Source organism: Chenopodium album, chromosome 20, assembly GCF_948465745.1.
Source record: "Chenopodium album chromosome 20, dcCheAlbu1.1, whole genome shotgun sequence".
Lineage (NCBI taxonomy): Eukaryota > Viridiplantae > Streptophyta > Magnoliopsida > Caryophyllales > Amaranthaceae > Chenopodium > Chenopodium album.
This window is the reverse complement of record NC_137853.1, coordinates 4,287,698-4,304,940: the sequence shown is the minus strand read 5'-3', so window position 1 is coordinate 4,304,940 and position 17,243 is coordinate 4,287,698. Positions and strand designations below refer to the sequence as shown.

General features: G+C 33.4%; 2 protein-coding genes and 1 long non-coding RNA gene across 4 annotated transcripts; 1 reads left to right on the top strand and 2 right to left on the bottom strand.

Annotated features, from left to right (window-relative positions):
- Window positions 1-8,457: 8,457 nt before the first annotated feature.
- LOC145599224 (F-box protein At5g07610-like) lies at window positions 8,458-9,639 on the top strand. Its single transcript, XM_081655627.1, has one exon. The coding sequence runs from the start codon at window positions 8,458-8,460 to the stop codon at window positions 9,637-9,639; it is 1,182 nt and encodes a 393-aa protein (XP_081511753.1).
- Window positions 9,640-10,150: 511 nt separating this feature from the next.
- Window positions 10,151-11,362, bottom strand: LOC145599223 (F-box protein At5g07610-like). The gene has a single exon (XM_081655626.1). The coding sequence runs from the start codon at window positions 11,360-11,362 to the stop codon at window positions 10,151-10,153; it is 1,212 nt and encodes a 403-aa protein (XP_081511752.1).
- A 1,644-nt stretch (window positions 11,363-13,006) lies between these two features.
- LOC145599240 (uncharacterized) lies at window positions 13,007-16,710 on the bottom strand. Of its 2 annotated transcripts, XR_014103713.1 has the most exons (6): window positions 16,241-16,710; window positions 14,866-15,078; window positions 14,272-14,319; window positions 13,533-13,603; window positions 13,251-13,377; window positions 13,007-13,145 (listed from the first exon to the last, which is right to left on the bottom strand). It is a non-coding gene; the product is annotated as an uncharacterized LOC145599240 (long non-coding RNA). The 2 variants fall into 2 exon arrangements; XR_014103712.1 differs by having other exon boundaries at window positions 13,007-13,377; window positions 16,241-16,707.
- Window positions 16,711-17,243: the final 533 nt, after the last annotated feature.

Below are 17,243 nucleotides of genomic sequence, written 5' to 3'. Positions count from 1 at the left end.
CCACTAAACTTCTTGTCTCTACAAGATTCCTTTTCATTCTTCCAAGGTAATCAAACTGTTTGATTTCCTAATGAATATTCCAACTCCCTGATGCTTACTTCAATCCATAAATGAATTTCTAAAGTTTGCAAAACATTCTAGGAATTCATGGATTTCAAAACTCTAAGGTTGTATCATATACATACCATCCATCAAGAACATTTCATGAAAGTGATTTTGATTTCCATAACTAGAAATAATCCGAATAGGCTTACATGACTAATAGGTTTGACCCTATTTGTAAGACTATCATGGACTAGCACATCTTTACAGACATGGAGTCCATTCTGGATTTCTTGGCTTTAAGCCACTTCCTGAGTTGGCACTTGTCCAAAGCTTGTTTGCAGGTATGGATTCCAACCATTCCAATAGAAAAATTTTAGAATCCACCTTTTACTAGAATTCTAACAAACTGTTTGTTTTAATCCTAAGTAACCTACGATAGGTATGAGCGACAATAGAATTATTCTCTTCAACTCTTTGAAGCCTTTCATTCTAGTAGGACGATAGAAGTCTCGCTACTTGAATTAGCTTGCTTCGATACATGTTTTATCAAATTAGCTGATTTCATGCGCATTCGTCTCTAATGTAGTGTTATCCACATCCTTTTGTTGCTCGTCTCGAATCTCATCGAGATGTAACTTTACTCCCACTTGGCTTTGTAGGAAGACACTTCTTTCTATAAAGACACTATCACGAGCAACAAACATTTTGTTTCTACGCGATTGTAGGAATAACACATTTGATTTAGGGTTTATTATGTCATCTTTGTAAACATTTTACATAGATTTCATACTCCCTCAATCCTGTTTAGAAAAGATTACTTTGGAACATTTCCATCCTTTCTACTACTTTGGTTAAGTTTCTGTTTAGTATATTCGCAATTGTTGTTGTTCTAATGCATAACCTCAAAACGATATTTGTAAATCATTAAATCTTGGATCGAACCATGGCTAGCAAAGTTTGATTCCTGCTTTATACCTACATTTTAATTGTAATGTTCCTGGATTGTGGACTAATTCAACAATTCCTTTAGATGATAATTTGTTTTTGAGTTAAATATTTATTACAACAATCATATTGTGGTGCTAAATTGTTTATCTCAAACTTGATTTTACATTTCATTTTGGAATTTTGAACATTTCAATGATTCCAACTTTTATTTCATTAAGTAATTATCGACATATTTACTTAAATCGTTAATAAAATCAATGAAATAGTTAAATCTTTTTGCTAATTTTGAATTTATGGTACACTCACATCATATGTTTGTGTTCCAAAAGGTCATTTTAGCTCTTTTACCCTTTCAACTAAAAGGTAACTTGGTCATTATACCTTATCAAGCATGACTTCTAATTCTTAAGTGATTCATAATCATATAAGAGTAAGAGTCCATCCATAACTTTGGATGTGCAAATGGTTTATGTGACCTAACTTTACTTTGTTATAAGTAAGTTTGCTTTGAATCATCTAAATTTACTTTTGTGATCTACTTATATCAATGTCATAAATTAACTCATATCTAGCAAAATGAAAACAATTTATTACCTTGGTCATGGATCAACATTTGTCCAAGCCAAGTAAAACCAACTCAGTATTCAAAACAAGAAACTGAAATATTGTCTCATCAAAAAACTGGAAATAGTTCTAAATGTCATGATAAACTAATCAGAAAATAAAACTATGAAGCTATCTCTGGCCACTCAAAACTTCTAGTGCACCTTCAAGCTCCATCTCCATGCTAGCTTCACTTGTTTGCAGTTCCTGCGTAACATCACAATGTTAAGCACTGCAACTTGGTATCACATACCTTAGTGAAAGATAAAAAAAATGTTCATATAGTATTAGGTAACTCTTACCTTATTACTTATCGTAGTGGGAACATCCTTGTTCAAGCACTGGCTTATTCTTCTTTCAGGTAATCCTCTGCATGATTCTTGAGTAAATCAACTAGTTTGACTGCAGAATCTTCATCATCTTGACAAAGTTTCTCGAGGTCAAAACCATCATGTAGAGAATGCAGAATTATATCATGAACATGTTGATATTTATATGGTCTCCCTAACATACTCATGCGGTCAAATAGATCAACCATCGTATCCACATGAATCTGTACTGATTGGCTTGGCAAGAGTTTTCTTGAAATTATCTCACCATTGAGACTGTAGGTTTCAAACCTAATACTTCCAGTCCAGGAGTCGTCATTCTTGGGAACCATATTAATGATTTCCATGACGTTTCCATCCATTTCTCCATTAACATGGGAATTCAGAATTCCATAGCAAGCATTGCGTAAGCACTTGAATAAGAGATAAGGTTCATAGTCCATGAATCTTCTAGCCCAATCCTCTGGGATAGAGGACAACATCACATGCGCGACTCTCTTAGAATCTGAAACATTTCTCAAATGCTTCTCAGGAGTCATGCTTGGACTAGATCTACCCTCGATTGGTAAGTCTAAATGAGAATCAAGATTTTCGTTCCTTAGAACACTTCTAAGTTCGCTTTCCCAATCGTTGAAGTTAAGAAAATTAAGCCTTGTTGTCATCGTTGGTGGTAAAGAATTATAGTCATCATTGTTACAGCTACCCATCTATGTCAAATAAGGCAAAGTTTAATAATTATGTTTAATAAAATTAAAGTACCATAAAACGCATTCATTTGGTAACTTTAAAACACTTTATTCAATAATTAAATGATCCCAATTGAATTTTAAGTGATTCCAAGACCCTTTATTTGTGCAATAATTGACCGGACTGAGGCCCTGCCATTAACCATTACATTTTCAAGGTGAGTAAACTCTTTACTGATTACAACTCTTGTAACTCTTGGTTGAATAATTAACCATCACATGTTTAATTATTACCCTTAGCTTCAAGGTTCTAAATTGATCTTTAGGTAACCTTGTTGAGTATAACCAATTAAAAGTGTAGAACGTGATCTACCCCCACTTCCCCAAGATATATTATGATGCTCTGCTGAGGCCGACCCATCACAAACGATCGAAGGTTTCCTCGGGTTTTTAATTGGAAAAGCTGCCTCAATATTACTGGGATCTAGATTTATTATGTTGTGATTATTTAGTGAACTCTAGCGCATCATCAATCAACATAAATAAACCTAAACATGCATAATCTACTAATGCAATAAAATATGACATAGTATGGCCCCTTAGTCCTAAGAAAACTAGAAATGAAAAAATGCTCCCACTTGAATCATCATGGATCTTCATCCACCTTGCTCCTTTGGGCCTTCACTTCATGGGCTTCTTTTGGGCTAACACCATTTAAATAACTATTCTATTTACATTAAATAAAAGTTATAAAAAATACTCAACGGTACGCAGACCGTATTTAGATTACAAAAATACATCACGATACGCAGATCGTATTTAAGAATCTATGGGCCATACTAGTCTATATATAGCAACATAATATCATATATTAGAAAAGTGCCATATAATAAATCACTCAACATGCTTGTCTAAACTACAACATCGAATGTTCATAATAAAGTCAACGCATTTCCTAAAATATCTTATATTTTAATCATAATTAGATAATATCATATGTTATTCATGACGGTTCATAAAATATCTTATATTTAATTTAGTCATGAGATAGAATCAAATCATATTTTAATCTAGAAAGATAAATCATATTTAATCTTCCATGATTATCCTAACTAATTTAGGAGATTCTATCCTAATTACTAGCCAATCAAATAATTTTAAAATCAATTACATCCTAATCTAATTATGGGATAATCACATTATTTAAATCAATTATTATCCTTTTGGAATATGCTCAGAATATCCTCATCAATCTTATCCATAGTTAACCACTTTAATTTAGGATAATTACCAAAATAACAAACTAAATATGGATAATATCAAATATAACAACTTTTGAATATTTGATTTTATCCTAAAATAAAAGATTTTATCCAAATAAAACCAACTTTATCTTTTAAAATAAAAGATCATATTTTGAAAATATTTTAACTTATCCAAAATAAAACTTTTATCTTGAAATAAATTTTTTAAAACAGAATTTTTTTTTTTTGAAAAACCGCAACCACCATCGCCGGCCACCGTGGTTGGCTAGCTAAAGCTAGCCACAGTGGCTGGCTGCCGTGACAGCAGCCACTACCGCAAGGGCAGCAGCGTGGCAGCTGCTACTGCTGGGGCTGTTGGCCACCGTGCGTGGCCAGCCGAGGCTAGCCACGGTGGCTGGCTGCTTTGCAGCAGCCACTGCCGCGCAAGGCAGCAGCAACACCAGCTCTGGCAGCCGCGGCAGCAGCCGTGCAACGGTTGCACGCTGTTGCCCACAGCCACCAAGGACCACCGCCCTCCCTCTCCTCCCTCTTGGACCGCCACCTGGTCGGCAGCCGCCGTGGTTGCGCCACCCAGCCGCGGTTGCCAACCTTAAATAATTTTTTTTTTGTGTTTTAATTTAATTAAAATAACACTTATCCTAATTAAATTAAATTAGTCCATAAGATTAAAATTAAATCACATTCAACTTAAAATTAGGGTTCATCATAAAATTAATCCCAATTTAATTCTAACTTTTAAAATTAAATCTATGTTCATACATAAAACATTTTTATGCAAAAATCAATTCAATTAAAATTATGAAACAAAGAACAAATCGAATTAAATCAAAATTAAGCACAAAATCATATTTTAGGGCTAGGATTTTCGAAAAATTCGAAATTAGGGTTAGGGGTTCGAAAAATTCGAACATATTAGGGCATAATTCGGTCCTCTTCATGGCTATTTGAGCATAATTAAATCGCATTTAATCTATTCCAAAAGTTTAATCACATTAAATATAATAATCGAACCATAATTAAATTAATTTCTCCCTCTTAATTGATTATAAAATTAACGTGGACATCAAATAATCGTATTATTATGATCTAGCGCGTTCATGCAAGAGGCTCACTGATACCACTGTAGGAGTTTATAGGTACTACGCAGCGGAAATAATATATATGAATCATATTCAATAAAGTACCTAATCCAAGGATCGTATGCATAACACACAAGACACATAATCATACCTTTGAAGCGTGAATTCCACGAAGCTATTCGACAGGCAAATCAGGGAGAGAATAGAGCCCCAAGTGTTGCTCCTCTACTTAGTCCACGAGATTCGAACGAGCCGTCCACCAATACTAGATTGGTCGAGTGATTGAGGAAAACCGCGATCACCACCTTTTCGGACAACCGACCACCGCACGAACCACCACCACCACGAGACACCACCGGCGCCGGGAGGAGGAGAGTGACGTGAGAGAGGGAGTATGAGAGGGGGTTGGTTTCGTGTTTGCTAATTCGGATTTTGATCTAAATGATCAGTAAACTTCATACTTGCAAACCTAGGCACCTAGTCTATTTATAATCTCATTATAATTAGACTAGGGCTTGAAGCCCAAAACCCTCTTCTAATCCCCATATGGCCGGCCACCTAGAGTGATGAGGCCCATGATGGGCCTCGTCCTCTAATGCTCGATCTAGCCCCTTTGTGTGACCTTATAGGATCTGTCCAATTGGGCTTTGGCCTATTTTACTAGTCCAAAGATCGTAAGTACCTCTAGCTATGGAAAAACGACGAAGACATAACTCCTTCAGGGAATACGGTATTGATGATTCCAAGTTTGATGGATTTGGTTTGGTAGTTGTAATATGAAAGTTGGGGGTGCTGGAAATGGAAGGAGGCACATTCTTCATACTTGAAAATGATATTCAAGTAGACAACATTAAGTTTTCAAAGACATTTCAGAAGATTTTTTGTGCACGCTCAGTTGGTCCAGCTGACTTTTTTGTGCTCTTGGTTCTAATTGGAGTTTTGGGTGTATGTAGTGTGATTTGAAGATGGTTATAATGGTGTGTTTGGAGGATAGTTGGTGGTATATTGTCTCAGATGGGGTAACAATGATTGATGGTGATATTTTGGCACAAGGATATGATGTTTCATGATTGGTGGTGATGTTGGTGATGTTTAATAAGCAAGCTCAGTTGGTCCACTTCAGCAGTCCATGATGGTCCTACGTTGCTAGCTCCTGTTTGGTTGATAACTCAAGCTTAGTATCATCACTCCTCTTTACTTAGCTCTGTTTCAAACTGTCATGGTTGATCCACCCATTCCAGTTTGAGGGGGTGTTGGAGTATACTGTTGGAATATTAGCTTAAATAGTTAGTTAATACATAGTTTGGTAAGATATAGTATAAATACAGCTTTGTAATTACGAAATACGGTATTGTAGTATTACATTTATTTTTTGAGTAATAACATCATACATCACTTTCTCTTTCATCCTCCTCTCCCCATCTCATCAATTTCTTTTGATACAACTTATCCTCCCTCAATCTAAGCTATTTTAATGGCTTCCTTTCACTTTTTCCCACCATGAACGCCCAAATTAACAATTATTCATATATAATGTGTGATTCCTTGGTTGATACTCCGTACAAAGTAGGTGATAATCATTAAACTAAATAAGGATAAGTGGAATTTGTGTATTGATATTTAATTTAAATTTTATGTCCGTACACTATAAGTATTGTAGACTCTACTCCTCATTTATGTTCTCTGAGCCCGTAAGCAACATCACAAGTCTGTCAATGCCTATCCCCCAGCCAGCAGATGGAGAATTTCCATATTCCAATGCTTTAAGATAATCAATTAAATATATCTTTTTTATTTTTAAAACTAATAAATAAGTTAGGCCATCATAATTTAGAAAGGAAATGAAGATAAAGAATACCTCTCAAAAACGTTAAACCTCTCAAAAAAAAAAAAAAAAAGTCATTGATGTGTCGTTGAAATTGAGATCGAATCAGTGATCATATTAGAGATTGTAATAATTAAAATTGATAAATTAGTAAAATTTCATTTATTGCATTTATTTTGACCCTTTATTTGCGAATTCAAAATTTGTGTTTACACATATGGTTTTGATGTATTGAAAAAGATGTTCACATTTTTTTTTTAATTCTACATGCCAATGGTGTGGATAAAAAGATTAAAGGTACATTTGATATTCCTGATTTTCTTTTATTTGAACTTAAATAGAAAAAATTGGCTTTGAATAAAAAATTATAATAATAATTTGGCCTTATTTAACAGAAACCCTAACAATATTGTGAAAACTATGGCATTAAAAAAAAAAAAAAAACAAGGCTTAGACAGTTTAAAGTTGGCTTAGATTACTTTTTTGTATAGAGAGATTCCTTGATTGATACTCCGTACAAAGTAGGTGATAATCATTAAACCTGCTTAGATTACTTAAATACAAGTACAATGCTCAAATGCTATATACGTAGCACAAATGAAGGGGTGACTATTTATAGACTTCCTTGCCAATTGCTGAAGTGCCTGGAAACTTTAATGTCCTAGAAATTTCTAATCTCCTTATTAGGAAAGTTCTAGTGTTCTAGAAACTAGCCTCTTATAAGTTTCTACGTACAGGACTCTAATCATACCGCAATGGCGTAACCTTCACAGTTATTTTAATCTAGTGTTTATGGATTAGATATAATTTTCTTATGGAACGTTAAGTGAGCTAACACTTTTGGTTTCCGGGTACAAAATTAATTTACAACCCATATATATATGGATAAATTAATAGAAGTGATAAACTTGTATTTCGTATATAAAATTAATAAAAATTAGAATGATCTTGATGGATATGTTACGACGAAGGCATGGACGAATACAACCTAAAATCCATACCTGTCTCATAACCTATAGCGGTACTAATTTTATATAATCTCCATCTACACGACAGCATGACCACACCCATCATTCACCAAACCTTCACCATTCTCGTCTAAACGGGGCGGATGCAGGGCGGATCTCCATTAAAATTTAAATTTCCACCGCACTGTGTCTATGTCATTAGACCTATCATCACACAATATGACACCCTTTGAAAAGTCCCAACTATATGGACGAAAAATTGGTGATAAAGGCCTTATTTCATGATCTAAAGGAAAAATTAATGTAAACCATTGACTTCCTCCAAAAAGTCCTAATTATTAGATTAACTGAGGTGGTCTTCCCCTTCTCCACTGAACTCATTCAACCATTATTTTAGAATTGAAGTAGACAAAGGAGGACTTTGCAATTATTTATACTCCTAAAATAGTCTTTTTATTATGATGACTTCATCATATCATAAACAGCAAGTTATCTACATAAATAATACAATTTGTTTATTTAAACGAATTCTATTGGAGATGAAAACAACATGAATTAGCTCATTCAACCAATTTGATAAGAATGAATTTAAGATAATGAACTATTCAGATTGTGGAAATAGTCTTTTTGCCTTGATGAAGAAGGACTCAGTTATTTCATAAAAGGCAGGGGTGCATACTTTCTTTTTTGAGCATTTTCGAAATCTAAAATGTCTCAAATTGTGAATGCCAATTCAACTACACTATCAAACACCACAAACTCAGCTGAAACTATTGCACACAATGAACACATAGTAAGTCAAGTATCACTCTACTTGTCTGTGAAACCACTCATCAGCTTTAGAGACGTATCAATTCGATGGCGCTCATTGTTTAGGAGCTTTTATTTTGTATCAAGGTACAATCGTCTTCATCCACCCTCGCTTTCTGGCCTCTTATTAGTCCCAAAATATCGAACTAAGAAGGATGATCAAATCGAGTACATCTGCCTTGGTGATCAAAATGAGTCAATTACCCCGGTTTTTCCCTTTAAAGACATGACTAATGTCACACTATCACAATCTTGTAATGGATTGTTGCTATATTACAAAGGGGAAAAACATTATGTTTTCAATCCTTCAATCAAAGAAAAGAAACTCCTTCCTAGTTGCCTTGGTGATTTTTCTCCTGCAAGCCCTGTATATTACAGCCTTGCGTTTGATCCTTTGATTTCACCACACTACAAGATCATTGGCCTTACAATAACAAGGAACAATATGTACAAGATCTTCATATATTCATCGGAATCAAACCTTTGGACACCCTCCAAAGCTCCTGAATTCTCTGCTCCTCGTGATATAGACTTCACGAGTGATATATACTGCAATGGCTCGGTCCATTGGACTAAAAGGGCGAAGAGGGGCTTATACTTCGACATAGAGAAGGAAACGATAAATGATATGCCAGAGATTCCTAGACAAGAACAATATAGTTGTGAGTACTTTGGCCACTCTAAAGGGTACTTGTATTGTATGTTTACCATGGAAGGTTTGCACTACTACGAGCTTTTCGAGATGAAGAAAGATTATTCAGCATGGGATTTTAAATGTAAGATCGAGCTCGATAAATTAGCCTTGAAGTTTCCAAAAATGTCCATGAAGACTAACTCGCGAAACCCTCATTTTCTGTACCAATGTCACGTGCTATCAGTTTACCGCGGTCATAATGGTGAATTTGAGGAGATTATTATGTCCATTCCTGGTGAAGTTATAGCCTATAACTGTAAGGAAAAGACTTCCAGGCAAATATACAAATCAAGAAAAAATGAAAAAGAGAAGAAAGTATGGTATGGTATTTATCAAGTTTATGACTTTGTTGAGAGCATTTCCCCTGTTTCTTTTTTAACAACTTAATTCTAATTGTATTGGTTGTATATATGTAGTTTAAACACTTGACTACTTCAACTGTATAACTGTATATACAGATTTATGCTATTTGTTTGATATGTTCTGACAAATTGGAATTCTTTTGTATAAATACATGTGAAATAAAGTTACTGTACAGATTTCATAGTGAATTTCCTCTTCCTTACTTAAAATTAAATTTTCATTTTTTTTTGCTTCATTGCTATTTCCTAAATTAAACCTCCCTAAATCCCTATTAATCTTCCTTTTAAAAATTTGTCACAAATTTTAAGAAAACTAACAAGAGTTGGGCCGAAAAATGGTCAAATTTTATACATGAAAATAATTATGGAATGGAAATGGTAACCTCTTTATTTACAAACTGTAACAATATTTATAAAAGACAAAGTCTATAAATACAAAGTCTTTACATTTCAAACAACAAAGCCTTCACATTTATTTACAAAGTCTACATTGATTTAAGATCACCCTATTCCAATCACTTGAATTGGTCTCACTGTTAAAGAGGAGAAATGGTTTCATAATATTCGTAGGCAGAATAAACTCTATACCATACGCGCCTCTCTTGAGCACGAACCTTCAAGTCACAAACTTTCCACGAAGTTTTCATCTTGTGATTGTAGGCAATAACCTCACCGGGGATTGAGAGCAAAATCTTATAATGACTATTATTATTTTGTCCTCGAAAAACTGATAACACATCACACTCATAGCTCGAGTCCATAATATAGCCACCAAGAGACCTACGAGCCATGCTTGGAAATTTGCACGCCAATGCACCAAGATCGATCCTAAATTTGAACAACCATCTTGAGTAATCTTTGTTCATCTCGAATATTTCAAAATGTCGTAGGCTAGGAGATGTAACAACATATTGTAAAAAGCCTTGTGAATGGCCAAAGTACTCGTATATATACTGATGATGATGAAGATCATGCTCTTTCGTTGGTAATTCAGGCAATGATTTGAGGCATTTAGTATCGATATTGAAAAACAATCCATTAGATTTAGAGCCCTTAATCCAATGAATGTTACCATTGCAATAAACCGCGTGACCAAAATCTAAACCCTCAGGCGCTACAAATAGTTCATTGTGAGGCATCCATAGACCAGTTACTGATTCATAAATAGATATTTGGCATAGGCCTTGATGTTCATCAAGTATTTGAACACAAATAACATTGTAAGAACGTGATCTTAAAGGATCATAAGCTAATGAGAGCTCAAAATGATATACCTTCATGAAGGTATTCCTAGGGAGATCAACATATTGTCGCGTTGTAGGATTGCATACATGATATGTTGTTATGTGTTGTTTGCCAACATAATTTCTTGAACAAAGCAATAACCCATTGCAAGATTGTAAGATCTTGAAACCTTGATTGGTAAGAAAGCTTATCGACGGTCCATTTGGGTGGTGACCATGATCATATTGACTTAGAGAAAGGTATTCGATTTCAGGGCAGTAACTGATAATTGTAGGAACCAAGAATAGGCCAGAGAAAGAAGGGGGGTGAAGGAGGGAGTAACGACGTTCGAAATATGGATTTGAGATCATAGAAAGAAATTTCTTGGATATACATTTGGACTTTACTAGAGATTTTGGAGATAAACTGAGTAATATTTCTTCAGCTAAGTCTTGGTTACCAATAATGGCTTCAATTAGTGTTGAATCAGCTGATGTATTGGATATTGATGCTGCTTTCTTCATAAGTTGTAATTTAATTTTGAATTTTTGAATTTGTTCTTAATACAAGTTTGTTTATATAATTTGATGCTATCAAAGTATGCTTCTGGTTGATGATTCAAATAATATTGATGTGATTGTTCAAAAAATATATAAATTGGTGTGAAAGGATAAAAGTATATGCATTTATAATTTATTAAAAGATTACTTGTGCTCCAAGCTCGTTGATTAAGACTATGTCCTTCGTAACCCTGATCTACCAAGTACGAAGTAATATTAAGCATATTCAAAGACTTCACATAAAAGATTGCTTTAAGGCAATGAAAAGTCTCTTGCTATTTTCAGTATTTTGCTAATACTATATAGTACTAGTTGTGGACTCGCGAGCGTTGCGCGCGATTCCCCAAGTTATCGGTATTATCTTTTGGTCATTGTTTTATCATTGTTTGTATGTTCATCATATATTTATGGACGTTTTTTCCTTAAGTATCTGTTCTAGTCTACAAAAGACATACTAGCAATGACACGTGTCATCTTTAGGTGTGTCCTTAATATATTTTTGTAAGAAAATAAACTTTTAAAATAATTGAAAAAGAATAAACTCAAAATATTTTCTTACAAAATTTAGGAAAAAATATCATAAAATAATATATTTATAACTTAGATATCTAACCATATCAATTATTTATAGTAAAAAAATCATGTATATATATCTTTCAGCCTAACATAATTGGTGAATAAATTAAAAATTATTAAATATAAAAAAAATGCAATCTGTTTACAAAATAGAAGAAAGCTTGAATAAAAAAAATGTATGAAGTAATATGTTGTCATAAAAGATACAAAATAGTGTTTTAAGTTCCTTGATTTGTGATATAATAAGAATTAGATTTTGGATGTAGTTATAATATTATAAGCAAATTAATAATGCGAACTATTAGATGTTGAGGCACACTCAATCTCATTAAGACCAAAATCGAGCAGACCCTAATAAATATAACCATTATGACAATTATTAGTCAATGCAAGTGAAAAGATAACAAGTTACCAACTTTTCCAACAGCCCTATTCAATAATAAGTACCTATGCAACAACAATAATTCCAACACATATGATCTGCAGATGTGAGTCGATATAAACATAATAATAAGGGGGGAAAGTTAAAGATAATGCATTTTAGCTTCAATACAAACAGAGTATATTTCATGCATTCTATAAATCTTATTATTGAAGCTCACTGATTAGATTGTGTCTAACAAGATTATAACTTGCAAAAATGGTATCAAGAAACAAACAAATAACTCATTATAACCAATCTGACATATGATAAAATTTCCTTATATGCTCAAAATTCAAGAATCAAGTTTCCTGCTAGGTGAACAAAAGTATACTAAAATATCATCTTAATCCCAAAATCTAATTTGTCGCAAGAAATCTAAAGATGTGAGTGGAGCAAAGTATATTCTATAACATTATCACCACAAGAAACAAGTGACTCTAATTAGTCTCATATGCCTCTGCAATGTGTGCAGTAAAACGTACACCCTGGCAGAACTGCAATAAGAAGTATTCCCCATCGTAGATTCATAGCTAATCATACACAGCAGAGCAAACACAAGTATTATTGATGTCCAGTATGAGAAGAAAAAAGCAATGGAGACTGGAGAGTTGGAAACTAAAGGAACTCCAGAATCGTCTATTATTATCACAAAGTTAGAATCTGACATTGAAGATTAGATGGTAGCAATCACATGTACAGCTGGCAGAAAATCATTCACCACATCACTCTTATTCTCGTTCTTCTTATCTATAATTTCTGTGAAGGCAACCTTAAATGGAAGTGGAAGAAAATTAAAAGGTCTAAAATGGGACCAATAATCTCTAAAGGTCTAAAATGACAAGCAAAGGATACAGTCTTAAAAAAAAAAAAAAATATGAATCCCAGCAAGGGCGGTGAGGAGGAAGTTCATTGAGCTCGTGTAAAGGCGGAATCCAGGATCATTGGCACACACTGCTATTATCTTGTAATCTTTCTCTCCCTGAGACACATAATATGATAATGATAATATATATTAAGCTTATTAAATTTAATAAATTTAATTCGAAGCATTTCAGTTTATGGTGGGACCCAATAATTGTAGGATGATGCAGATTACTAAGGCAAGCCAGGTGAAGGAGGGGAAAAGAGAATCACCTGATCAATCAAAGGCATGAGTCCAATAGCCCAAGCTTGAACGAAAGAACCTGGAATTGAAGTATAGAATCCTGAAAATTGCAGAATCATGAAAAAGGTTATTTTAATCCATGAGTTGTTTTATTAAGGCTATCTTACACACATAACATAGAATTCCTGCATTAATTTATATAAATCCCAGTGATGTGGGCATTCTGAATTTGTAGCTTTGATAATCCTAACAAAAAGTTAACCCTGAAATTACTCAAATAACAATAAAAAGCAGCAGGACTTTGTCTTTCAATTGCTTCTGTGAAGACTCCTTCACATGAAGATTTTTCTGCAGTTTATCTAATTGCTCTGCCAGTCTCTTCACATGATCATTGTGTTCTGCAGTTTATCTAATTGCTCTGGCTGTTGTCTAATGTGGGTTTTTAAGAAAGCATATTGCAAATAGTTTTCCCTTTATCCTAAGCCATAATTCAGAGAATCACAATTAGCAACACCATATTTAAACAATGAAATTAAAGAGACAGGGATTAAGGAATTCCAGAGTTTCACTTCAACAAAATAAGACTTGTCCATAGTTTTAACGAATCCAAGCTTCATCATATAATAAACATCATACACTTCATTAAAAGAATGCAGCATTGCTCACCAAATTCCCACCTTGCTAAGTGTGTCTCAAATTTCAGCAGTGTACATACATTAAATAAAATTTTTTTTTAAAAAAATAATAAATCCACAGCATTTTTCTCACCCTCATTTTCCTCATTATCAAACCTCCACCACCATTTTCGCTGCTAATCTGAACAAAGTGGAGAATCAAACGATATCAACAAACCACACCAAATCAAATCACAAAACCTATCGTCGTGAAAGAAATTACAGAACCTAAACCTAAACCTAAAATCAAAGAACTACCCTTAACTTAGAGTAAAATTAATAAATACCCACTTAAATTAAACCCTAAATCAATAATTATAACTGCTCAAAACTACACTGAAGAATTACGAAGCCTAAACATTTCTAGGACAACAACAATCAACCGAGAAACAACTAATAATTAACTTGCTTAGTAGATTATTATGAATTTGCTTGATACCTTGCTTTGTGAATTTGGTAGTTTAATCACAAAGCAAGGTATCAAGCAAATTCAAGTTCAACCAATGTCACCACTTTGACAAGCTCAATAGGCACCGTTGCTTGTCTAATTCAAACTGACTCCTCCATTTTCCATTTCAAACAAATGAATCCTATTTTTTTTTTCTAATTTTTGCATAACTAACAAGTTTAATATACCAATAGCAAAAAATTGTAATTGAAAAGGATAAAAGAGGGGAGAATGAATAACCTTGAATTTGTCAGGGAGATCATACTTGTAATATTAATCTTCAACATGATTGCCACTCATAAAACCAAGAGTTCAAAGTCATCTACTCCCATTTTAGGCCTCTGATGGCGCATATACTCATTTTCATTTTCCTCTAGATATTGATTTTAATTACATTACTCTGCTCGTGCTTTGGTTTGCCAGGACCAGCCTACGTATTCTCCTATATCATGCCTGCATAAAGAAAAGACATGTAACTGCATTACAATGATCTCCAAAAAAAACTTGACAGAAAAATAACAGGAAAATGAAGAAAAAAACAGGTTAGCCTAATAGCATGAAACATAGCTCTCACAAATAACAAAGATACAAATCACTTTTTTTTTACATATATTTGATAAATACATTTGAACTTGCACAGCGTATGCTAGTATTGCAAACTCTGATTGATCAGCTGATTTTAGTTTGTAATTCAAACAACAAATAACTAACACTAATTCATACTCTGAATCGCTCAAACTTTGTAATTCAAATACAGCAATTGCCACAAATAATTTTAACAGCCCAATGATCCAAATTTACCAATAAACATGTAAAAAGCCAAAAGTTAGACAAAGTCATTAATCTAGTTTCAACTACAATTTGTAAACCATAACTTCATCAAATCCAGCAATCCAAAATTCAACATATTACCACTCATAAACTTCATCAAACCAGTTATGCAAAATTTATCAATTATCCATGGACCAACCAAAATCAAATATGCTTCATTATTCCAAATTCACCACGCAAAAGCAAAAATTAACCAAACCCATACTTCCAATTCACCAGATTACTACTTTAAACCAAAATTTAGTAATAAGCTTGTTACCCCAAATTCACCACTAAAAAGCCAAAATTAATCAAACCTAAGATTTCAAATTCACCAGATTACTACTAATAAACCAAAAAATTTACCAAATTTATTATTCCAAATGAGTTGATTTATCATACAGAAACCAAATTTAATCAAAAAACACCAAATTACTGCTCATAATGCAAACTTTTATAAAGCTAATTACTCTTATTTTCACCATTTAATTACTGATAAACTAACACTTTTATGAAGAGTGATTATATTGTTTGATTTCTAACCCATTTTCTTCGTTAATCAGATCAGCTTACTAAACTTCTTTAATTTCCCTTGATCAATCGAAAAATAAAACAAATCAGAAATAAAAATGAACAATATTAATCAATTATCAATCTGGAAGTAACTTAAAATTTGATGCAAACTATAAAAGGAGAAAGTGTGTACCAGGATTTAGATCAAACACAAACAATCGAATTTGAAAAATCCCTCAAATTAACAATCGAACTGAAAAAAGGCAATAATAAAAAATAAAAAAAATTAAACCTTTGGGATTCTTTGACCTCGAACTTGTTGTTGTATCCCCATCTGCTTCCATCTTCTCGATCTCCTCCTGAGTGAGTGGTTTGATCAACAGGAAATAGTGGAGCTCATCCAAATAATCGATCACCATCATTTTCCCTTACATCAACCCGTAACTTCATCAATTAACACGTGTGAACCACCATATCCAACCGAGACCGAGATCTTTGTCCACCTTCAACCTGCTTTAACTCTCAAAAAAGCATAAAACCCAATTTCTGAATTCTTTCATAAACCCAAAGTAAATGATAGGAGGAGAACTCAGAGATTGAAGAAGGAAAGAAAATAGAGGAGGAGAGAGAAAGAGAGTAGGAAGAGAGAGAGAGCCAAATGAGTGATGGGAAGGAAAATGGGGAAAGCAAGAACAGCAAAAGACATCGAGAAGAGAGAAAGAAAGCAGCAGGGCAAAATAGGCAATTCACTATTCATAAGCTACAGTACTGTTCATAAGCTACAGTAGGTGATTGCTCATATTTAAAGAAAGGGTTAAAGATATACTCCATACTTTTACAAAAGACTATTCAAAATCATGAAAATTTAAAAAAAAAAAAAAGAAAGAAAGAAAGAAAAGGTGGGATTAGTAAAAAAAAAAAAAAAAAAAAAAAAAAGGTCGCGTGACCTGTACATGGGGTCAATACCGGAAAAAACCAGGTCAATGTCCGGAATGTGAACCTTGGTTGTCTTTAACATAAAAAATTTTATAATTTGGTTTCTAATTGCCAAAACTTTTTTAAAAGGTTTTTCTCAACAAAAAACTTGCTTTAAAGGTTTTTCTTGACATTTTCTTATAATGTTTATTCCATAAGTAACTTAGTACTCCGTAATTTAACATTTGAGAAACTCTAAATAAATACTCCTTCCGTCCCATAATACATGAGACGTTGGACACTTTTTCACTATTCATGCATTGGGTTTGACCATAATTTTTTACTAATATAATAAAAAAAAAAAGATTTTATCATAAAAT

Bases quoted from the DNA above. Each gene is read 5' to 3' on its own strand.
- LOC145599224 (XM_081655627.1), top strand. From the start codon at position 8,458: ATGTCTCAAATTGTGAATGCCAATTCAACTACACTATCAAACACCACA.
- LOC145599223 (XM_081655626.1), bottom strand. From the start codon at position 11,362: ATGAAGAAAGCAGCATCAATATCCAATACATCAGCTGATTCAACACTA.